The following is a 20,014-nucleotide window of genomic DNA, read 5'->3' as shown; positions in this document are numbered from 1 at the left end:
ATCGAAGCAATGGCTTATTGCAAGAGAGACACCTGTAGCGCAAGCCAGAGTTCTTGCTCACTTGGCATAAAGGTTTGTCGTTGCCTGAAAGATTGCCAAGGCAAAGTCTTCATATCTCAACTGTTTCTAGCGCACGATTTCTAATTTATGCAACGCATATGTTTGGTTAGTACGTCGTTACTTTGAAGGGGTCAGCAATGGGAACCATGCTTGCCAGCATCAGTGATCCCGCCACTTTTAGAGGTAGGTGCTTGGCGAGGGAAAAAAAAAACTACCGCCTTCGCCAATCAACTTTTATCCGCGACCTGCTTGCAACAAGTTCTACATTATGCAGGACGCAAAATTCTTAGCAAAAACATACAACAGAAGGGATTCGCTGGTGGTCACCCACCCAACTACTAACCTCCCGGCGTGTGGCTTAAGTACGGCTGAGCGGACGGGAAGCCCTGTTTTCCACACCCTGTGGTCGTATGTGCTTAATTCCTTTTGTGCTTACCTTATATAGTTCAGACAACTATGATAACACCATGAGAATACTTCCTTCTTCTCTTCTTCGACGGGAAGGAGATCTTGAAAAGCAACAATAAATGACTTCGTTGTATAGACCCCCATATGATCGAGTGGTTTGGGGATTCGTACGCAGTCTATGCCCAGTCCAATTGGTTCAATACATCATATTCAGCACGATTTTGTTGGCACCGGATCTCCCCGGTAGTCGAACATCATGGATATATATCTTTGCGCGGATGGGGTTCGCCGGCTTCCCGTTTCCTACCGCACGCCTACGATTGTATCAACTTACCCAACCACTATAACGTGAGACGATGAGCCAACACAGTAAGCATGAGATTGTAATTCTACTAGTACTACAGACTGTGCGGTATCCTGTTGATGTTTCTAAGTTCCCAAACCGCGTATTCCAGCGATTAATCAAGCGAGTTGCCCATATCGAGATCTTAGCTAGTTCAACCTATCAGTCAACCAACCACGAACTATTCAAGATACCGATCCATGTCGCCCTTCACGAGCTTCTTCAAGCTCAGTACATATACCAAGTAATTTCTTGTCCACGTACATTACCAATCACATTGTACGCAGCTCTGAAGACGGGTCTCCCAACTCAACCGATCTATGTACCATGACCCTGTCTTACTTTCCGTCCAGGATTAGGGGCCAAATCCGAAGTGTTCTTTGTCAACTTCTGACTTGTGCCTGAAGTCGAATTGTCCTCGCGCGCGGCTGCGGCCCCTGCCGGTCCGATGAAAAGGGAATCGGGACCATCGCGATACAAACGAATGCTAGAAGCATCGATCCTCTATTCATGGCAGGACCATTAGAACCAGATGGCCAACTACCTGCCAAAGTGATTAGCCTCCCGATAGATAGATAAACTGCAGCAGCGATGCAGATAAGCGAAAATCCTGCTTTTATTTAATGGATATCAGACATACTTGTAGCAAAACTAGTACATACGACCACAGGGTGTGGAAAACAGGGCTTCCCGTCCGCTCAGCCGTACTTAAGCCACACGCCGGGAGGTTAGTAGTTGGGTGGGTGACCACCAGCGAATCCCTTCTGTTGTATGTTTTCTTGGTCTTTTATATTTTTGGTCTTTCCCGGTCCCTCTCCTCCTCACTCGCTGCGGTATGCGGGCCTTATACATTGACCGAACCAGAAGCATTCCCTCTATATCACAGACATATCAAACCTCAGAAACTCCAGATAGCCATGACCGCAATTCTAAAAATCTCGCATCCAGACTTGGTCAATGATCAGAAAACTTTAAATCCTGGTAACCGGTATCTGTTTAACCTCTATCCTTTTGTGCGAATATCCATCGTGTCTTGTCTAATTTACATCGAGTGGTGTGGTTTTCGAGTCCACTGGTTATGCTCATCAAGTATTGTCTCTACAATCCCGGTACTTCCAATACAATATCACTTATCGAGTTTTATGCTCAATTCAAGTCTAGCTACAGATATCCACCTATTTCCAAACATCAAATCCAAGTAAAGCAAATCACGCAGAAGCAGAAACAAAAGAACTCCCCGCGGCAATCTTCTCGGCCAGAGTTCTCACGGGCTGGGACCCCAGGAATTCAAACGAGGAGACCTCCGCGCCCATTTCTCGATTCACCCAGCTCTGTACCTCGGCGGCCTTGAGTGAGTCCACTGCATATGATATTAGTAAAGCAATACCTAGGCAAAGATTCTGGCTCGCCCGAACCCAACGCAAAAATGGCACCATTCGAAGGAAGACAGTTGAACTTACCACCCAGAGCCGAAAATGGCAACTCCAGATCAATATCATCCGGCGCCGCGGCCATCGCGCGAGCCAGATACTCCTGCAACGCCTGTTGAACCACGCGCACAGCCTCGTCCACAGACTCGGCCTTCTTCAGCAAGACGCTCGGCTTCCGGGCCACACCGGCCCCGCCATCGACACCGTCCTGCGCGTCCGGGGCGGCAAGCCTGGCCCGGTGGTCGAACTTCCGGTCAAACTGCCACGGGGATGCGCTGGCGCCGTCTTCGCCGCGCGGCAGGATGTCCGTCATGCCGGCAATGACCTGGGCGGGGACCTCGGAGATGCCCTGCACGATGACGCGGAATAGGGTCTGGATCTCGTGCTGAAAAATCTCCGTCCCCTCGAGATGGCGGTAGCGCTGGCGACGCTGTTCGGGCGATTCTTCAGCCAGGGCCTCACCCACCCCGCTGGCGTCGGGGACGAGGCCGATGTTGATGCTGTGACCGGGGAGCCCGTGCTGCTGGCGCCATCGCATCAGAGCGTCCATGTAGCCGTTGCCGGCGGAGTAGTTGGCTTGGCCCATGTTGCCGATCACGCTGGCCACAGAGGACAGAGTCACGAAGAAGTCCAGTCCGCCGTCGCCATTGCTGCTGTTCGGGTCAGAGAAGGCTTCGTGGAGGTTCCAGGTGCCCTGGATCTTGGGGGAAATGGACTGTTTCCAGTCGTTGAATTTCATCTGCTCGAACATGCCGTCCTTTTTGGTACAGTGTTAGTATCATGAGACAAGTTGGCTTTAAGATCAATTTTCGGGGTGTGGACCACTTACCTTCAGCACCGTTGCGCACTGCACAATACCCCGGATGCGCCAGTTGTGCTCCTTTGCTTGGGCGAGAAGTCCCTGTACATCCTCGCGGCGGGCAGCGTCGCAGCGGACGACCTCAGTGCGCACGCCTTGCGCCTGCAGACCCTCCAGCGCCGCGGTTTGTGTCGACTGGACGGCTCCAGAGCGACTGACAAAGACGATGTGACGGGCGCCGCAATCAGCCAGGGTGGTGGCAAGCGACAATCCCAACGTCCCCAGACCACCGATCAGGAGGTAAGTATTTTCCGCTGGCAGCGGAGCCGGCTCAGGGATGGCGGGCACAATGGGCACCTTCCCTGGCGCCTGGAGGTTGATAATGACCCGGGTGCCCAGATCACGCGCATGGGCCAGGGCATCAGTCAGCTGGGAGACTGGGAAGATCGGATAGGATTCAATCCTAGCCACAGCTCTGTCCTTTCCGCCCGCGAGAAGGTCCACGGCGCGGTGGAAACTGGCCTGCAGCTGGCGCGGCGCATCGCGAAGCAAACGAGACAGCCGCAGGGAGCTGACGGTGCATCCACGATCGGCTATGGACTGAGGGAGGCCAGCCAGGTTCAATTCCCCGCTGAGATCGACCAGACGGCCGTTGAAAGACAGACACCGCGCGGCGAGACGGGTTGCAGCCCCTCCCATGCCGCAGACGCTGAGCTCCACCCCCTTGCCAGCTGTTAGGCGGGAGATCGTCGTCGGCAGGTCCCGGTGGAGGGCGATGATGCGGTCCTCCTTCAAAGCTGGGTACCTCGAGCGCAATTCCGCGGCCGCGTTCTCTCCCTCGACGGCTGCATACACTTGCATTCCTGCCGCCAAGGCACAATCTATCGTCGCCCGGAGGGTCTGGCTGACGGAGCCTACCACCAAGACTGAGGATGCGGCGGGTGATCCAGGGTTACCGAGCAGACTGGTGTAAGCGGTAGCATATGCCACAGGCATCGAGACAGATTGATACGCGTGTTCCTGGCCGGGGGGTATGGTCCAAAGTGCGCTGGTGGGGAGACGCACTCGCGTAGCCATGCTGCTCGACCATGCATCGCTAGGCACGATGCAAAGTACGGGCTCCCCAGGTACAAATGCCGAGCTGATGGATGCTCCGACCTGACGAATGACCCCGACGGCCTCGACGGCTCTGATGCCTGCCTCTGGCAAGAGATTCTTCTTCTTCCCCGCCGTTGGGAAGATAGTGACCTGGTGGAGTTGCACCTCGACATGGTCATCGCTCAGGGGTGGGTTCATCCTCTCATCCTCCACCCAGTGAGCGTCTTGGAGGTCCGGCGACTCGGTGCGAAGACGCATAGGTCTCCTCTCATTCGCGAGCTCCGCTGGGGTCGGTCGCGGGCCCTTGAGCAGAGCATCCATACTCTCATCGAGCGATGTGGCGGCGAGTGCTCGGGGGACAAACAATCGACCATCTTGCACATAGAACTCCCAATCGCGTGACCGGGAGCCAGATGGCTGCAAGGTGAGCTGCAGCACATGAGCAATACTTTGAGCCAGCGGGGCTGCCTCCTTATCAGAGTCGGCAACAAACAGTTGCGGCAGTGCAAGACCGGACCTTTCATTGCGCAAGGTCCGCAGCAGACCGGTGGTCGCCCCAGAGCTGGCGGATCTGAGAGCCTCGTCCGCGGGGCCCTGGGAAGACACCCAGAGGAGGCACTTGGCCTTCAGCAGCCCTCGGAATTGATCCATTTCGTCTACAGTCCAATTCATGGTCCATGGCTGATCAAGCTCCAGCAACGAGATAACTATCTTGCCTTCCAGCTCCGATACCTTGTCGATGCTTACTGGCTCTATCCTGGCACCTGTACTCTCAAAAATGTCCTTTAGCTCGTGCGACAGAGCTGCAGCAGTTTCGATAGGCCCGGCACGCAGGACATAAATCACCGGGCCGGGCTCAAGAGCAGAGCTTTCGCGACGGAAGATCGAGCAGTGCGGTTGTTCAAGGGAGCCGCGCAGAGCCCAGTCTGGATGAGCCTCAACATGGCTGACGACCGCATCCTCGGCTGAGGTCCGAGCGATAATCCAGCTATCTGGTACAGTCAAGGAGCCCAGGGAGCTGAGCAAAGTCTCGGACCCGTTGCCATCATCCTGACCTCTTGCATAATTGGTAAATACCACATCGTAATCGTCTCCCACTAGGTCTGCGTCTAGCTCTTGCAGTGAGGACACAACTAAGCTCTGGCACCCGGGCAGTGCACTCTGGAGACTCTTGAGCTGTCCCTCCAACTCCTCAGGGTTGGGGTGGATCAACACAGCCGTGAGCTGCTGCAGACGTGGTCGCTGAGTGTTCCCCGGTGCGAAGGACTGAAGAGCCTGAACAATCTCTTCGGTGTTGTCCTTCTCAGCCACAACTAAGGCTTTAGCATCACCGTGAGTATGGCAGAGTCTTTCGACCCAGTGGGGCAATCCCCCAGCACACTTGACGACCTCGTTAGGTCGATGGCAACCAGAATCCACATGTTCTGCCCAAGTGAGAGATGAGAATCGACTGCCTGCAACTTCCTCGCTGGCGGTACCGGACGACGAGCGGTTCTGCATGGGGACCCGGCCAAGTCTTACTCCTTGCAGGACCACCCCGGGTTGCTGCCAAGATGGGTCCGATGCGATGGACTCCGAGAAGGAGACGCCATTCTCATAGTGCGTTTCCACATGGACTTCGAAGTGATCGCCGGGCTGCAGGGAGAAGTCCGTCGAGAGGTAGAGACGCTCCACCGCGATGGGGATATTGGCATTGTGGTTGGTGAGCGCCTCCGAGCAGGACAGCACAGCGGCCTGGAACAGGGCATCAAGGGAGGTCGGGTGGACAAAGCACGGGGATTCGCACTCGTGGGGCATGGTGTGTTGGGTGTCTGGGACCACCCCAGAAACATGCAGGCGAGGCGATTCAGGATGAAAGGAGACTCCAACCATCGAATGGAAAGTCGGGCCCAGCGTGACTCCTCCGGTCTCACCAAGCCACTTGTAGACGTGCTCGATATCGGTCTCTTTGGCGACCTTCTGCGTCTGCCGCACTCCTTCCACCATACTCTGCCAGTCTGCGCGATAGGCCGTCTGCGTGCCGTCGTTGTCATCGTCATCCGCGTACTGCAGGGCAAAAGAGCCCTTGGCGTGCTGGACCCACGAAGACTTCTCCGGCAACGAGAAGATGCCGAATTCATACCACCCGGGCACTCCGCGATGGGGGGCGACATGCACCGTGGTTTCCAGCCCGCGTTCATCCGCAGGAATCACCACGCCCCGGAAGAACTCCAGGTCGTGGAACTCGATCCCTTCCAGCCACTTTTTGGAGTCGGCCAGCTGGCGGCCAGCCTCGGCCACCATAGCGACCATCCCCGCTGCCGGATAGACGATTGAGCCCGCCACCACATGGTCAGCTACCCAGGGCAAGTCGGACACGCGGATGAAGTTGCGCCAGCGGGGTTCCAACTCGTTCTGGTAGTCGAACGGCACTCCGAGAAGATCGTGCCGGGGCTCCGCGCGCTGTCGGAGGCGAGCGGACTCCAAAGGCTCGTGCCAGAAAGTGGATTGATGGTTCCACGCGTACGCCGGAAGTTCGAGGCTCACTTGCGGGGATTCCTGTAGAAGGCTACGGTTGGCGGCGTCTATGTCAATCCCATAGCCGATACTCCACAACAGACCGGCAGCTTGCAGGGCCACGCGCAGTGCATCTTCCTTGCGCCGCACCAATCCAGTGTAAGGCAACGAGGTCAGACCCTTGTTGGCCTCTTGCAGGGTCTGCATAAACGGGCCCTTCAGGGCTTCATGGGGGCCGATTTCGAGGAACCCTCCCCACTTGACAGGGACCGCACGCCGACGGCCCTTGCCGGGCTCCGTCATGGTGGCCAGCTTGGTGGTGGCCGCCGCGAACTCCACGGGGCTCACCAGGTTGCGCACCCAGTAGGAGGCGTTCAGCTCGTCGGCGCGGACCCGCTCCTTGGTGACCGAGGAGAACATGGCCACAGAGCCCTTGTATCTATCTATGGGCTGAACGGATTGGATGGCCTCCTCATACTGACTGGCCAGCTCTCGCATGTGCGGCGAGTGGTACGCGGTATCCACGCGCAGCTTACGGGCGAAATGGCCATCGGTCTGCAATTGCTTCTCCAGCTGCTCGATTTCTTCGATGTTCCCCGAAAGCGTGACACTCGATGGACTGTTGACGCAGGCCACCACGACCGAGTCCGGAGGTAGTTTATGGAGGTATTCCCGACCCTGGTCTGCAGATATGCCGGCAGCAAGCATCCCCCCGCGGCGGCGGCCATTTTCTGCAATCTGCTGCGAATACACGCCACGGAAGTAGGTAATTCTGATGGCGTCCTCGTGGGTCAGATATCCAGCCGCATAAGCAGCGCCTAAAGGTGTAACACAGTAGAGTTAGCCTTCCGTTGACTCGCTTGTTGAGTGGTTACGAATAATTCGCTTCCCACCGGGATCATCGCGCGAGAATACATACCGACTTCACCGCTCGAGTGGCCAATAACAGCCTTGGGAGACACCTTCCAGCTTCGGAGAAGATCAATCAGAGCTACCTGCAAAGCGCAACAGATGGGCTGACTGCGATCGGGTCGATTGACGCGAGTGGCCGTCGCGTCGGCACGGATCTCCTCGAGCAGATCCCATGTACAGCCCATAGTCTGCAGCAGTTGCTGGCTGCGGTCCACGCTCGTTGCAAAGACCGGATGGGCGAGCAGCTCGACTCCCATGCGGGCCCACTGCGCGCCCTGGCCCGTGCAGACAAAGGCCAATGGCGTCTGGGTCTTGCGGCTGGCGCGAGGGAAGCTGGGCAGGCCGGCGCTCATTGTCTCCCGCAGCTCTTCCAGCGAATTTACCACCGCGTAACTGCGGAACGCAAGCTGGGAGCGCCGGGTGGCCATGGTGTGCGCGACATCCGGCAGGGGGAGACTCTCGGCTTTCTTACCCAGGACGTGGTCGTCGAGATAGGTGTTCCATTTCTCGGCCGTGCGGTCCAGACCGGCCTTGTCATGGGTGGAAACCACCACAACCTGCGGCGTTCCCTTCGCAACAGTGGCAGACGCACGCTGCGCGGAGCCACTCCCCAAGTACTGGGCGGCGCTCTCCAAGATGGCATGTGCGTTGGCGCCCCCGAAGCCGAAGGAGTTGATGCTGGCGCGCTGCGGTCGGTGCGCCGGCCATGGGGTGGTCGAGTCGCTCAGACGCAGACCCCATTCGTCGGGCCGGATCTTGGGGTTCAGCTGGGAAAAGCCGGCATTGGGGACGAGCATCGCCTTCTCCAAACAAAGGATCACTTTGATCAAGCTGGCCACGCCGGCCGCACCCTCCGTGTGACCGACATTACTCTTGACGGACCCGACATAAACGGGCTCATTCCGCGGCTGCTGATCGCCAGGGCCAGGGCCGAAGAAAGACCCCAGGGCGGACAACTCGGTAGGGTCCTACGCCGTGCACCCGTTGTTAGCTTTGCAATCGTTCCTTTGGCTCAATGCGCTCGGGTTGATTTATGTACGTACACCAATTGCCGTGCCGGTTCCATGGGCTTCAAAATAGGTGACATCGCTCGGGGACAGCCGAGCCTGGCGATAGGTGGCGCGGATCAGATATGCCTGCGCTTCGGCATTTGGCATCGTGATACCAGGAGTACGACCGTCCTGGTTGGAGCCCGTGGCGCGCACGATGGCTCGGATTACATCGCCGTCGGCCTGCGCCTTGGATAGGGGCTTGAGCAGGACCGCGCCGAAGCCCTCTCCGCGGCCATAGCCGTTGGCGCGGCTGTCGAAGGAGTGGCTGATCCCGTCGGCGCTGAGCATGTGCATGTATGAGAGCCGCTGGGTAAAATTTGGATGCAAGATCAAGCTTGCTCCGGTGACCAGTGCCTATGGGACAGTCACAGCGGTTAGCTCTCCTCCCATCCACAGGGTAGAAAGTCAAAGTTAAGTCGTCATTTACATACCTGGCTGCATTCGCCTGCCCGCAAGGCCTGAGTGGCCAGATGCAATGCATTCAAGCTGGAGGAACACGCAGTGTCCAGCATAATACTCGGGCCACGGAGGTCAAAGAACCAGGAGAGACGGTTGGCAAGCATGGTCCTCCCGTTGCCGGTAGCTGAGTTATGCGGCATATCCATGAGATCGCGCGTGGATAGCAACTCGTAGTCGTTGGTCATGCAGCCGCTGTAGACTCCAGTGGCACTCCCGGGTAGAGATTCCATCGGGACACCACCTGAGATTATGATTCAGCCATGTCTCTCTTCGCCTATCCCTGTCTCTCTCTTTCTCTCTCTCTCTCTGAAGGTGTGGTGGTGGTGGTGGAGGAAAGCAACCACGTACCATTCTCAAAGGCTTCATACGCCACTTCAAGGAGCAAGCGTTGCACTGGATCCATGCCCGCGGCTTCTTTGGCGGTGATGGAGAAGAACGGAGCATCAAAGTAACCCGGATCCTCTTTCAAGAAGAACCCGCTGTCATGATTAATCTGCTCATCATTGTTAGCAGTCTGGGAGTCTTTCTGACCCAAAAGCCAGCAGGGCAGAAGACATACAGCGCCCGCGCGCTCGTGGCTGGGATGCTTCCACGCCGAGGCTTGGTATCGGTTTGATGGGACACGGCCATGTTCTTTGCGGCCCAGGCGCAGCATGTCCCAGAATCCTTCAACGGAGGATGCTTCGCCTGCAAAGCGACAACCCATGCCAATGACAGCAATGGGCTCAGGGCCAGCTGGGGGCGTGGCGAAGGTTGAGCTTTCAGTCATTGTGGTTAACAGTGACTGGGGAAAGATCTTGAGTATTGGCGAGTATAAAAAGTACAATTGCAATGGATCGATCAAAAAAGGCCTATCTTGGTGGATATGGCATTTCAGAATCTATAGAGCGAGCGGCCTGCTTTTATAACCATCAGCTGGCCCTGATAGCTCTTGCTGTATTTACGCGGGATAGCGTGAGGCTTCCTCATCTTATTCCCTTGTCTTATCCATGATGAAATCGAATCCTGCGCGGTGGGTTTGTGGAGGGCACAATAACGGACTGCTCCCTGTGCCTTTGCATCATAGAGTTACACAAGTTCCGAGATGCAGAAAGATCCCGAAAAGGCAGGGGAATACATTCTGATTTCGTCAGAAGACGACGGTCGGTGTCGCCACCGAGCAGATCTGCAAGAGAACCCTGGCTGAGTGGAGGCGATAAGAAGCGGACAAAAGATGCGACAGGGTCGAAAGACTCATGCGATCTAGGATGAGTCCTTAATTCAACTTCTTATCAACACCTCAACCACATCGCTAAGCATTTCTGGTTATACATCGTCTGCTACATCCAATCTCCATGGCTACTCAACGCGCTGTGATTGTTCGTGAACGTGGTCAGGTCGCCCTTGTTGATGACCTTCCCATACCGAGCTTGCCTGACGACTACATCTTGGTGAAAACCCGCGCAGGTACGTACACTGTGTCCGAATGGAGCCGAGTTCCATTCTCTCCAATGTGATTCTGAAGCCGATGCAGTGGCTCTCAATCCAACCGACTGGAAACACGTCGACTTCGAGTCATGCAACGGAGCGGTCGTCGGCTGTGACTATGCCGGCATTGTCGAGGCTATTGGGTCTCAAGTGCGCAAATCGTGGAGGAAAGGCGACCGTATCGCCGGGTTTGTTCACGGCTGCGACATCATGCGGCCCCACGGAGGTGCCTTTGCAGAGTATGTGATCGCCAAGGGGGACTTGCAGTTCAAGGTGCCGGATTGGATGAGCCTCGAAGAGGCGGCTTGCTCAGGGGTCGGCATGACCACCATTGGACAGAACCTCTATCAGTCTATGCAGCTGGCCGAACCGGGCAAGGCGGAGGACGAAGAGGACGAGGATGAAGAGGTCACTCAGATTCTGATTTACGGCGGGGCCACCGCAACGGGCTCCCTCGCGATCCAGTTCGCGAAGCTATCCGGTCTTCGCGTCGTCACCACATGCTCGGAAGCCAACCGCGCCTGGATGCTGGAACTCGGCGCGGATGCGGTCTTCGACTATCACGATCCCCAGGTAGGGGACCGGATCCGCGAGGAGTCCGATGATGCCCTGGAGCTCGTCTTTGACACCATCTCCACGAATGCCTCGGCGGCGATATGTGCGGCCGCAATTTCGTCATCCGGCGGCTGCTACAATGCGCTGCTGGACGTGAGATGCCCACGGACTGACGTTGATACGCAAGTCTCGATGGCCTACGATATGATCGGGGAACCTTACCAGATGGGCGGCAGGGAAGTGCCAGCCACGCCTGCAAACCTCCAATTTGGGTCCCAGTGGGCTGATACGGTGGAGAAGTTGTTACAGACCCGTCAAATTACCCCCCATCGACTAGAGGCGAGGGCTGGTGGTTTGGCCGGAATTCCCGCGGGATTGGACTTGCTCCGACAGGGCAAGGTGCGGGCCTCCAAGCTGGTCTATCGTGTTGATGAGACCCAGTAGAGGCGGGGGAGGAATCACTCAGAGAGATCCTGAAAGGGATATGTAATGTTGATCGTTCTTCACAATGAAAGCCAAGAATTAATATGCACATGTGGCGCCGCGAAGTCGGTCTTTTCACAGCGATTGGCTTCGCGATTTCCGTCTTAGGGTTGATTTGATCTTGCCCGTACTTGCAGTAGAGCCTATGGTTCCCCTGGAAAATAGCGGTCTTTCCCCTGCAAAACTCAATGAAAACACACTCGGAAAAGGGAGGTCCGAGGTGAGAGGTCGCTGGACACAAGATAAGGAGCATTCCTAGATGCCCCTTGCTTCGACTCGAGGAATGTGGCCAGGCAGAATTTGTCATACCTGAAACGAACCACACAGCACACCACGTATGGTTCCAAGCGGCCGGGATATCATAGCATGCATCTGGGAGCACCAAACAAGTGATCGGCGACTCAAGCAGGCTATTCATGCAGCATTGCTGCAGAATGACTTATGAGTATACTGACTGACCCGGTCGACGCATAAATTTTCTTGAGAACGGTCGCATCATCCCTACGGTGCGCCACTGACACTAGGTTAAGAGTAAACGTCATATCAGCGAACATTGATCCCAAATAAGAGGGAACCCGTGTATTTGGGCGAGTGTAGGTGAAGCGAAGCTTTTATAATACTTTTGAGAAGTATATCCTTTTCCTTACAAGACTTGCGCTCAACCAAGCTGCAACACAACCAACAAACGCAACACAATGAAGATCCTTTGTCTTCACGGCTACGGAACGAACCCTGATGTTCTACAACATCAGCTCTCAGCACTGAGACGAGATGCTGACCCGAGCTGGGAATTTGTCTTCCTCTCTGGCGAGATTGAATGCTCGCCTGCACCTGGTAAATTGGTTCTCTGCCAGTGTGCGAAATCAGACTATTCACTGACAACCAGATTCTATTCTTCACTTCTAGGCATCGGAGACACTTTCCCAGGACCATATTATTGCTGGACTCGCACATTCGACACCGAGTCGGTCGACGCAGCTCACGCCTTGATCGAAGAGGCAATCGAGGAGAACGGCCCCTTTGATGGAGTACTGGGATTCAGTCAAGGCGCCGCGGTGATGGCCTCTTTCATGCTGGAATACGCCACCACCCATCCAGAGGAGCCCGGTCCGTTCCGGTTCGCAATCTTCTGCTCGCCCACGATTCCCTGCGCCGCCGACTCGGCGTACAATCAGGCTGTATATGGTTCGCTGTCGTCTGAAGACCAGCAACGTCTCCGCTCCGGCCAGGAAATCCAGCTTGCGCAGCTCCCCGAGCCAGCCCGGTCGGTGTCTGAGGCGATGCTGGAGGTCATTCACAGCACGCAGTCCATCACGGGCGACTCGGCCTCGTATTTCTTCGATCGGGCGCCCCATCTCGTGCCAAGTGCTTTGCATCCAAATGCACTGCAGACACGCCTCGCAATCCCCTCTCTCCACTTGCACGGGCGAAATGACCTCCCAGGGATGGGCAATTTTGCTGCTCTTATGCGATCATTCTTTGACCCGAGTAACACTAAGATGCTTGAGCACTCGGCCGGTCATGACCTCCCGCGGTCAGGGATGGACGCAAAGAAGTTCTTGTCTGGCATGGAATGGGTCATCGCACAAAGTCAGTTGCCGAGCCTGTGAGGGCTAAGTTTCCTTAGCCACATGTGAATATATCCGGTGGTTCATGTCAGCTCTCAGGTAGACTTTACATACAATTCATTTTCATATCCCTGTTTCAAGGCACTGTATTTGGTAACTTGCCATCTTTCATAATCACCACTCCCCTGGTTTATAAAGCGCACAAGCGCCTAAAGGTCATAAGAAACTGAATAATAAACAATTTATGCGGATTGGGAAAACGGTCAAAAAATTGCTGTTATATTCTCCGCAGGGGTGTATATACTACAACGCACTCATGGGAGAGGGGCCACAAAAATGGTCCCTCTAATAGACGGCAGTTTGTCGGTCTCCCATATTATTCATTCTATGTAAGATGAGAGATAATTTGTTAACAATCAGATCTACAATTTATCTTGACCATACAACATGCAAGTTTCTGGCTGATTTTAGATATAGCTTGTCTGAAAGGGACCCAAGACCTCGTTAAATTGGGAAATCAGTCCGGACTAAGCAGGCTGCAAGATTCAGCAATCTATGCCTGTGGAGTGTGGTGTTCATATATTGATTTTTCTGTTTATCAGGTATTTAGATATACATATAATATCCTTGCTCTATGAAAGCAAGGTAATTTTTATTGCCAAATCATCGCCGAGAAAACAACACGTCAGGAGGGTTATATAGATATATTCGTATATTGATTACTCCACTGTGAGCAGGGTTGGTTACAGGCTCTGTGGGCTACACTAGCATAATGGTTCTGGTTTCGTTCACTGGTATTAGTCGTACGTCCTGCTTCTATCTACTGACAATTGTAAGTAGCGATAATGAGCACTATAATGGCACAATGTCCTATTGCCAACAACTCTACTAAGCTCACGCAAAGTAAATCTCACAGCAGCCTGTACTACCAAGTACTGAGTCAACAATTGCCGGCACAGCCTGTAGTCGCTTCTTCAGCTTCAACTCTGGACGTCGATCTCTGGTATGGTTCATTGATCACCATGGTCTAAGAGAACGATGACGCACTCAACAAGGGCGGTTTGTGCTACCGCACGCAAGCCATAGTCTAAATACCGAGATGTAGGAGGCTCGAACAAGTAGGTGCTGACGATTCGTAGTAGCTTAGTAGCCTTTGCAGAACGAACGAACGAGGGGCATTGGAATGCTGGACGGCCGCGATGGCTCTTTTTAGATCCGAAGATCACTCGATCACTCCAGTATGGATTACTATCACTCTAGCCAAATTGCATTCTAAAAGCGACGATCACGCGCGCTTACCACGCAAACATATCTTCGACAAGGCAGATTTGCCACGATGCCAATTTTGGGAAACGAGACTGGCGTCTGCGCATCATATAAATTTTGACTTTGTCTCGTTTTTAAACGCCCGCCGTATTTCAATCATCGACCCTTGAAATAATCGCAGACAGTATGGGATCCAACGATCTCGCACCAAGACTCCTAACTCAATTGGTAGATCAGCAAGCAAAAAGTCAACCCGACCGCTTGTATTGTGTTCACCCAACCTCTCAAGATGCCGAGTGTGAATGGCGCCCGATCACGTACCAGCACCTGTCGTATGCCGTGGACCGTGTAGCCTGGTGGATCGAGGAGAAGCTCCAGGGGAAAGAGAGACAGGTGCTTGCGTACATCGGGACAAATGATCTGCGATACTGTGCTTTTGCGCTCGCGTGCATGAAAACAGGCCATGTCGTAAGAAACCTTTGCACTGTTATCGTGTTCTTTGCGTGGTTGTCTTTTTTTTTGTTTTCACGGCGCGATAGGATTCCCTGACTGACTGCGATACATGCCAGGGACTACTGCTTTCCACGCGTAACTCGCAGCCTGCTTTCCGCCATCTGATCTCAGAGACACGTTGTTCGGTGCTCGTGGATGGAAGTGAACGAGCTCAATTCCAGAAGATCATCGATGAGGTTGATGACAATTGCTCAGATCTTGGACTTGAGCGATGGCAGATGGCACCATTCTGGGACATTTTCGCACCTTCTCCTGTCCCGGAATATCCTCACCAAGAAAGCTACGATGATGTTGAAGACTATTTAACTCTGATAATCCATAGCTCAGGGACCACGGGGATGCCCAAACCCATCACTCTGACCCACGGGTATCTGGCAACCATAGACCAGATGCAGACCCTGCCCGTGCCTCCAGGTCGGGAGCCCGCCATGAGCGCTCTGCGGAACATGGGCAAGATGCGATTTTTTCACGGGCCTATGTTTCATATCATGGGCCTGTACTGTCTAACTGAGTGCATCTTCTATGAAACTCCTTTCCTGATGGCCCCTGATCGGCCTCTCACTCCTGGGCTGTTCTCCCGCATCATGTCCGCCCCGGTTCCGCCTCGATGGGGTCTACTCAGCCCGTTTCTCCTGCAAGACCTCTGGTCTTCTGAACAAGGGCGACTGGCCTTGCTACAACTGCAAGACGTGAACTATGGCGGGGCGCCTCTCGCCAGCGCGACCGGCGATGCCATCTCTACTCAGCTCCGGCTGCAGACACTGATGGGCAGTAGCGAGACGGTGTACACGGCGACGCTTCTCTGCCAAGACCCCGCAGACTGGAACTTTTTTGAATGGAATCCATCCTTCGACCATCGCATGGAGGAGGCCGGGGAGGGTCTGTGGGAGCTGGTGCTCCCTCGCCCCCCGTCCCGCCGATATCACGGCGTCTTCCACAGCTTCCCGCATCTGACCGAGTATCGCACCGGCGATCTCTTCGAACCTCACCCTTCCAAGCCCGATCTTTGGCGAGCCAAGGGGCGAGCAGACGATGTCATTGTTCTCAGCAATGGCGAGAAGCTGAATCCTGTAGATGCCGAACGTCAGTTGGAAACCCACCCTCTTGTCCATCGGGCGGCCATCTTCGGTCAGGAGCGCTTTCAGGTGGCCTTGATAGTAGAGCCCGAGTGGGACAGCCTACCGGAATCCTGGACCCAGGAGTCACTCCTACGTGACCTGGCACCCACTCTCAACGAAGCCAATGGCTTGTTGCCGGCTCATGGACAGGTCCACCACACCCACGTTACACTTGCATTGCCCGATCGACCGTTTGCACTGACACCGAAGGGCACACTGCGTCGGCGAGAAACCAGCCAGCTTTACAAGGAGGTGATCGGTGCTCTATATAAACCTGCACCAGAGCCTGGCAACGCCGTCGAAGATCTGAATGCGCTGCCAGACGCAGGTCATGAAGAGCTCCAGTTGTGGGTGCAACGCCTGGTGGCGAAGATATCAGGGGTCAGTGCGGTGAATCCGAACACCGACATCGTCAACTTGGGCGTCGACTCCCTGCAGGTCGTCCGAATTGCCCAGGCACTACAGGACGCTTCCAATCGGATCCGACCGTTCCATCAACCAGCGTTCTCCTGGACCAGCGCCGCCGTTTATGAGCATGCGACCGTGCGACGACTGGCGGAAGCGCTGTACAAACAAACAGGCCAGGGCTCTGGGGCAGATACCACAAAGGGCGAGATACCCTCGCCTGCCAACTGGCCGCGCGAGCATATGCTGACCCGCGCGGTCTGGCAGCGGGCACAAGAGTTGCAGCTCCGTGGGAAGACCGTAATGCTGACTGGATCCACAGGCGAGCTTGGCAGCTACCTCCTACATGAACTGCTACAGGATCCGACCGTCATGCGGATCTATTGCCTCAACCGCTCCGCGGATGCTCAAGCACGACAGCTGGTCCAGTTCCAAGAGAAGAGGCTCGCAGACGGCTGGCTCCAGGAAACCTCCCGCGTACATTTCTGGCAGGCCGACCTGAGCCAAGAGAATCTCGGTCTGACATCGGACGCATACCGCCACTTGCGCGAGCGGGTCGACGTGGTCGTGCATAATGCGTGGATGGTGAACTTCAATCTGCCCCTTTCGAGCTTCGAGACCCAGTTGGAGGGGACACAGCGCCTGCTGGCCTTGATTGGGGGCTCGACCCGCCAGGCGGCCCTTCATTTTATTTCGTCGATTGCCGCCGTCAGTGGTTGCAGGTCGGATGCGCCGGTCACCGCCAGCCATATCACCGAAACGCTGCATGACTCGTCCTTAGTCCTTAATCAAGGTTATGCGGAGTCGAAATTTGCGGCCGAGGTTCTCTGCGACCTGTTCGCACAGGAGCGCCAGAACACGATCGCCATTCATCGAGTAGGTCAATTGGCAGGCCCATCGTATGCAGAGGCGGGCATGTGGACTTCCCGTGACTGGTTTCCTGCCCTGATCCGGACCTCCCACACCATGGGAGAGCTGCCTGACAGCCTGGGATCGATTCCCGTGGATTGGGTTCCAATTGTGAGTTAGCTGTTGGGAAGATAGCTTAACCGGGGAAAGACTGACATGGTGTCTAGGATACCGCTGCTCGAAGCATCACCCAGATCATCCTCGCACGATGTGGTGTCGACTCATTGTGTTCGGCCCCTGCACGCCATACGAAGGTCTATCATATCGTCAACCCGCATACCAGCCCCTGGGACTCACTGGCGCAGGTGGCGAGTCGTGCCTGCAATGCCAAGATCATCCCCCTCAGAGACTGGATCCAGAGCCTGGAACGACGGCTGTCAGACCCGAACATGGCGCAAACTACCTTGCAAGACATGCCTGCGGCATCACTTATGGACTTCTTCGCCGCGCTAGCAAACTCTCAGGGCTGGGTACGGCCTCCTGCGGATACTAGCAATGCGCAGAAGTACAGTGCTGCCTTGCGCGGGCTGGGACCGGTAGATGCTCCCTTGATGGAAGTGTGGTTGCGACAGTGGAAGGGTTGGATACCAGCGCTGCATATCTAGAACTCGGCCTTTTCGTTTTGCCTCTATGGGAGTGAAAGTGTGTGAACACATGGGGGCCGCGGGAGTGGCTAGATCCGAGTTAAAACCAATTTCCAAGCACTCGGCTACTGATATTCATGACAAACAATGTGCAACCTGTTGCTTTGTTGTATATTAGGACTAAAATCTCTTTCCCGGAATCATACCCTCAACCTGACGGCGCCAGTATGCAGTAAATCTTTTTGCAGGCCGAGGCCAATCAGCTCTTCGACGGCATCACACATTTACACAAAGGAAGAAGTATGCACAGGACGCATAGCCACGAATGTCCTCCGATGTGGAGTCTCTTTAGCTCCTATGTTGGCACCACACACAAGCTTTTTCATTGCATTCAAACCAAGAACCCGGTTTGGAATGGATCATCAGGATCTAACCGCACCTGACGCTCGCCTGTAATCCACGCTCTGCCCCGTATCGTCGGCAGCACCGCATCCACATCCCCGACTGTCTGCACTCCGCGTATGGTACCAACGAATTCAGTATCGATGATACTGCGGAAGGTGACTTTTCCCCCAACTTGTACCTGTCCTCGTGCGTGGAGGACGGCCAGACGAGAGGAGCTTCCCGTCCCGCAGGGACTCCGATCCAGCCTCCCCGGCGTGACAATGACCGTATGCCTCACCGAAAGCCCACCATCCTGCTCAGCAAGCGGCTCACTGATAATCACATTATTAATGCCCCGGATAGCCGGGTTCTCCGGGTGCGTGGGCGTACATTGCGCCAGCACCGCCGCCTTCAGCTGCTGACCCAACTCGACCAGCCGGTCTTTCTCAGCCGTCTGAACCGGAACATTCCCCAGATCCTTCGCCTGGGCGATCACGTACCACTGACCCCCGTATGCGATATCCACCCGGACACTTCCCACGCCCGGAATCAAGACCTCCATGTCGAGCGCGTACACAAACGCAGGCACGTTGTCGAACGAGACGGACTTGCACCGGCCCTCGGAGCACTCGGCTGTGGCCGTGACCAGGCCGGCCGCCGTGTCCAGCTTCACCTCAGTGGTGGGCTCTTGCATCGGGATCATCCCGGTCTCGAGAAGGACGGTGGTGGTGCAGATGGTGTTGGACCCGGACATGGGGACCCAGTCGCCCGGGGCCATGATCAGGAAGCCGGCGTCGGCGCGCGGGTCGCACGGCGGGAGGACGAGGTTGACGCTCATCTCGAGCCGACCCCGGGGCTCGTGGAGGATCAGCCGGCGCAGGTCGTCGTGCTCGGCCATGGAGCGCACGAGCTTGGCGTGCATCGTCGGCGCGGGGAGGTCGAGCACGCCGCCGACGATCACGTCGCCGACTTCGCCTTCGCAGTGGCAGCATACCAGGGAGATGTTGCGGCGGGATCGCATTCTTCTTGGTTTCGTCGGCGGTTGTGCTTCGCGCTGGATTGGTTGCTAAGAACAGGGCTATAGTTGAGGTAGGTACGGTAGAGGTCGGGTGCTGGGCCAAATTTGAGATCGGGTGTAGCAAACCTTTCTTATCAACGAACGTTGGCGGAACACAGCTTGCATGTTTCTTGGAAAGCAAGCTCTGGGGCGAGTCGGTTAGGTTCTGTGACATTTCCGAGGGGTTCCGGAAGCTCTTTCCTAACCTGTTTGCTGCGCAGGGCGCTTTTGCCACGGATCCGTAAGATCACCAATTCTGGACATTGATCAGTGTCAGGGGCAAATGGCCAGTGGGCTTATCTTTCATGTGAACTGACAGTGCGATACGATAGGCAGGACCTGTGAATGTGCATTATCTTGCCAAATCAATCCATCGATGTTGCCACCCTGCTGCGAACCTGCGGTCTATACATACTATCCAGAAATCCTCACGATACTAAAATCACTATCACAAATTATACTTGCAAGAAGTGAGATGCACACAAAATTATGGTACTGATCCGAGGACCCATGAAAAGGCGGGGAAATTGGCGGGGATGAAAGCCCTGACTGAGATTGGCGTGACAGCCCAATTTTGGCAAGTGGTTCCGGCTGCTGTTCAGCCTATCGGACTCTATACCTATACAGAAGACAGCTTCAGTTGTTGGC

General features: G+C 55.3%; 5 protein-coding genes across 5 annotated transcripts; 3 read left to right on the top strand and 2 right to left on the bottom strand.

The window, feature by feature from the left end:
• Nucleotides 1-2,019: 2,019 nt before the first annotated feature.
• BO95DRAFT_502534 (polyketide synthase) lies at nt 2,020-9,826 on the bottom strand (the record flags this gene model as incomplete). The annotated part of the gene is made up of 9 exons (XM_025591052.1): nt 2,020-2,171; nt 2,272-2,998; nt 3,071-4,060; nt 4,106-7,452; nt 7,554-8,514; nt 8,590-8,952; nt 9,030-9,298; nt 9,406-9,550; nt 9,617-9,826. 9 exons carry the CDS (start codon nt 9,824-9,826, stop codon nt 2,020-2,022), a joined length of 7,164 nt encoding a protein of 2,387 aa, XP_025439557.1.
• Nucleotides 9,827-10,391: 565 nt separating this feature from the next.
• BO95DRAFT_502531 (zinc-binding alcohol dehydrogenase family protein) lies at nt 10,392-11,523 on the top strand (the record flags this gene model as incomplete). The annotated part of the gene is made up of 2 exons (XM_025591051.1): nt 10,392-10,503; nt 10,571-11,523. The coding sequence occupies 2 exons, from the start codon at nt 10,392-10,394 to the stop codon at nt 11,521-11,523; spliced, it is 1,065 nt and encodes a 354-aa protein (XP_025439556.1).
• A 734-nt stretch (nt 11,524-12,257) lies between these two features.
• Nucleotides 12,258-13,172, top strand: BO95DRAFT_369429 (uncharacterized protein; the record flags this gene model as incomplete). The annotated part of the gene is made up of 2 exons (XM_025582869.1): nt 12,258-12,396; nt 12,469-13,172. 2 exons carry the CDS (start codon nt 12,258-12,260, stop codon nt 13,170-13,172), a joined length of 843 nt encoding a protein of 280 aa, XP_025439555.1.
• A 1,410-nt stretch (nt 13,173-14,582) lies between these two features.
• On the top strand, nt 14,583-17,946 carry BO95DRAFT_369279 (NRPS-like enzyme; the record flags this gene model as incomplete). The annotated part of the gene is made up of 3 exons (XM_025582860.1): nt 14,583-14,864; nt 14,966-17,452; nt 17,509-17,946. 3 exons carry the CDS (start codon nt 14,583-14,585, stop codon nt 17,944-17,946), a joined length of 3,207 nt encoding a protein of 1,068 aa, XP_025439554.1.
• A 370-nt stretch (nt 17,947-18,316) lies between these two features.
• BO95DRAFT_502530 (proline racemase family protein) lies at nt 18,317-19,330 on the bottom strand (the record flags this gene model as incomplete). Its single annotated transcript, XM_025591050.1, has 1 exon — nt 18,317-19,330. The coding sequence occupies one exon, from the start codon at nt 19,328-19,330 to the stop codon at nt 18,317-18,319; it is 1,014 nt and encodes a 337-aa protein (XP_025439553.1).
• Nucleotides 19,331-20,014: the final 684 nt, after the last annotated feature.

The sequence above is a fragment of the Aspergillus brunneoviolaceus genome (genome assembly GCF_003184695.1).
Source record: "Aspergillus brunneoviolaceus CBS 621.78 unplaced genomic scaffold BO95scaffold_57, whole genome shotgun sequence".
In the NCBI taxonomy this organism is placed as follows: Eukaryota; Fungi; Ascomycota; class Eurotiomycetes; order Eurotiales; family Aspergillaceae; genus Aspergillus; species Aspergillus brunneoviolaceus.
Note: the sequence above shows the minus strand (reverse complement) of the source record. Positions and strands in the feature narration are given on the sequence as shown.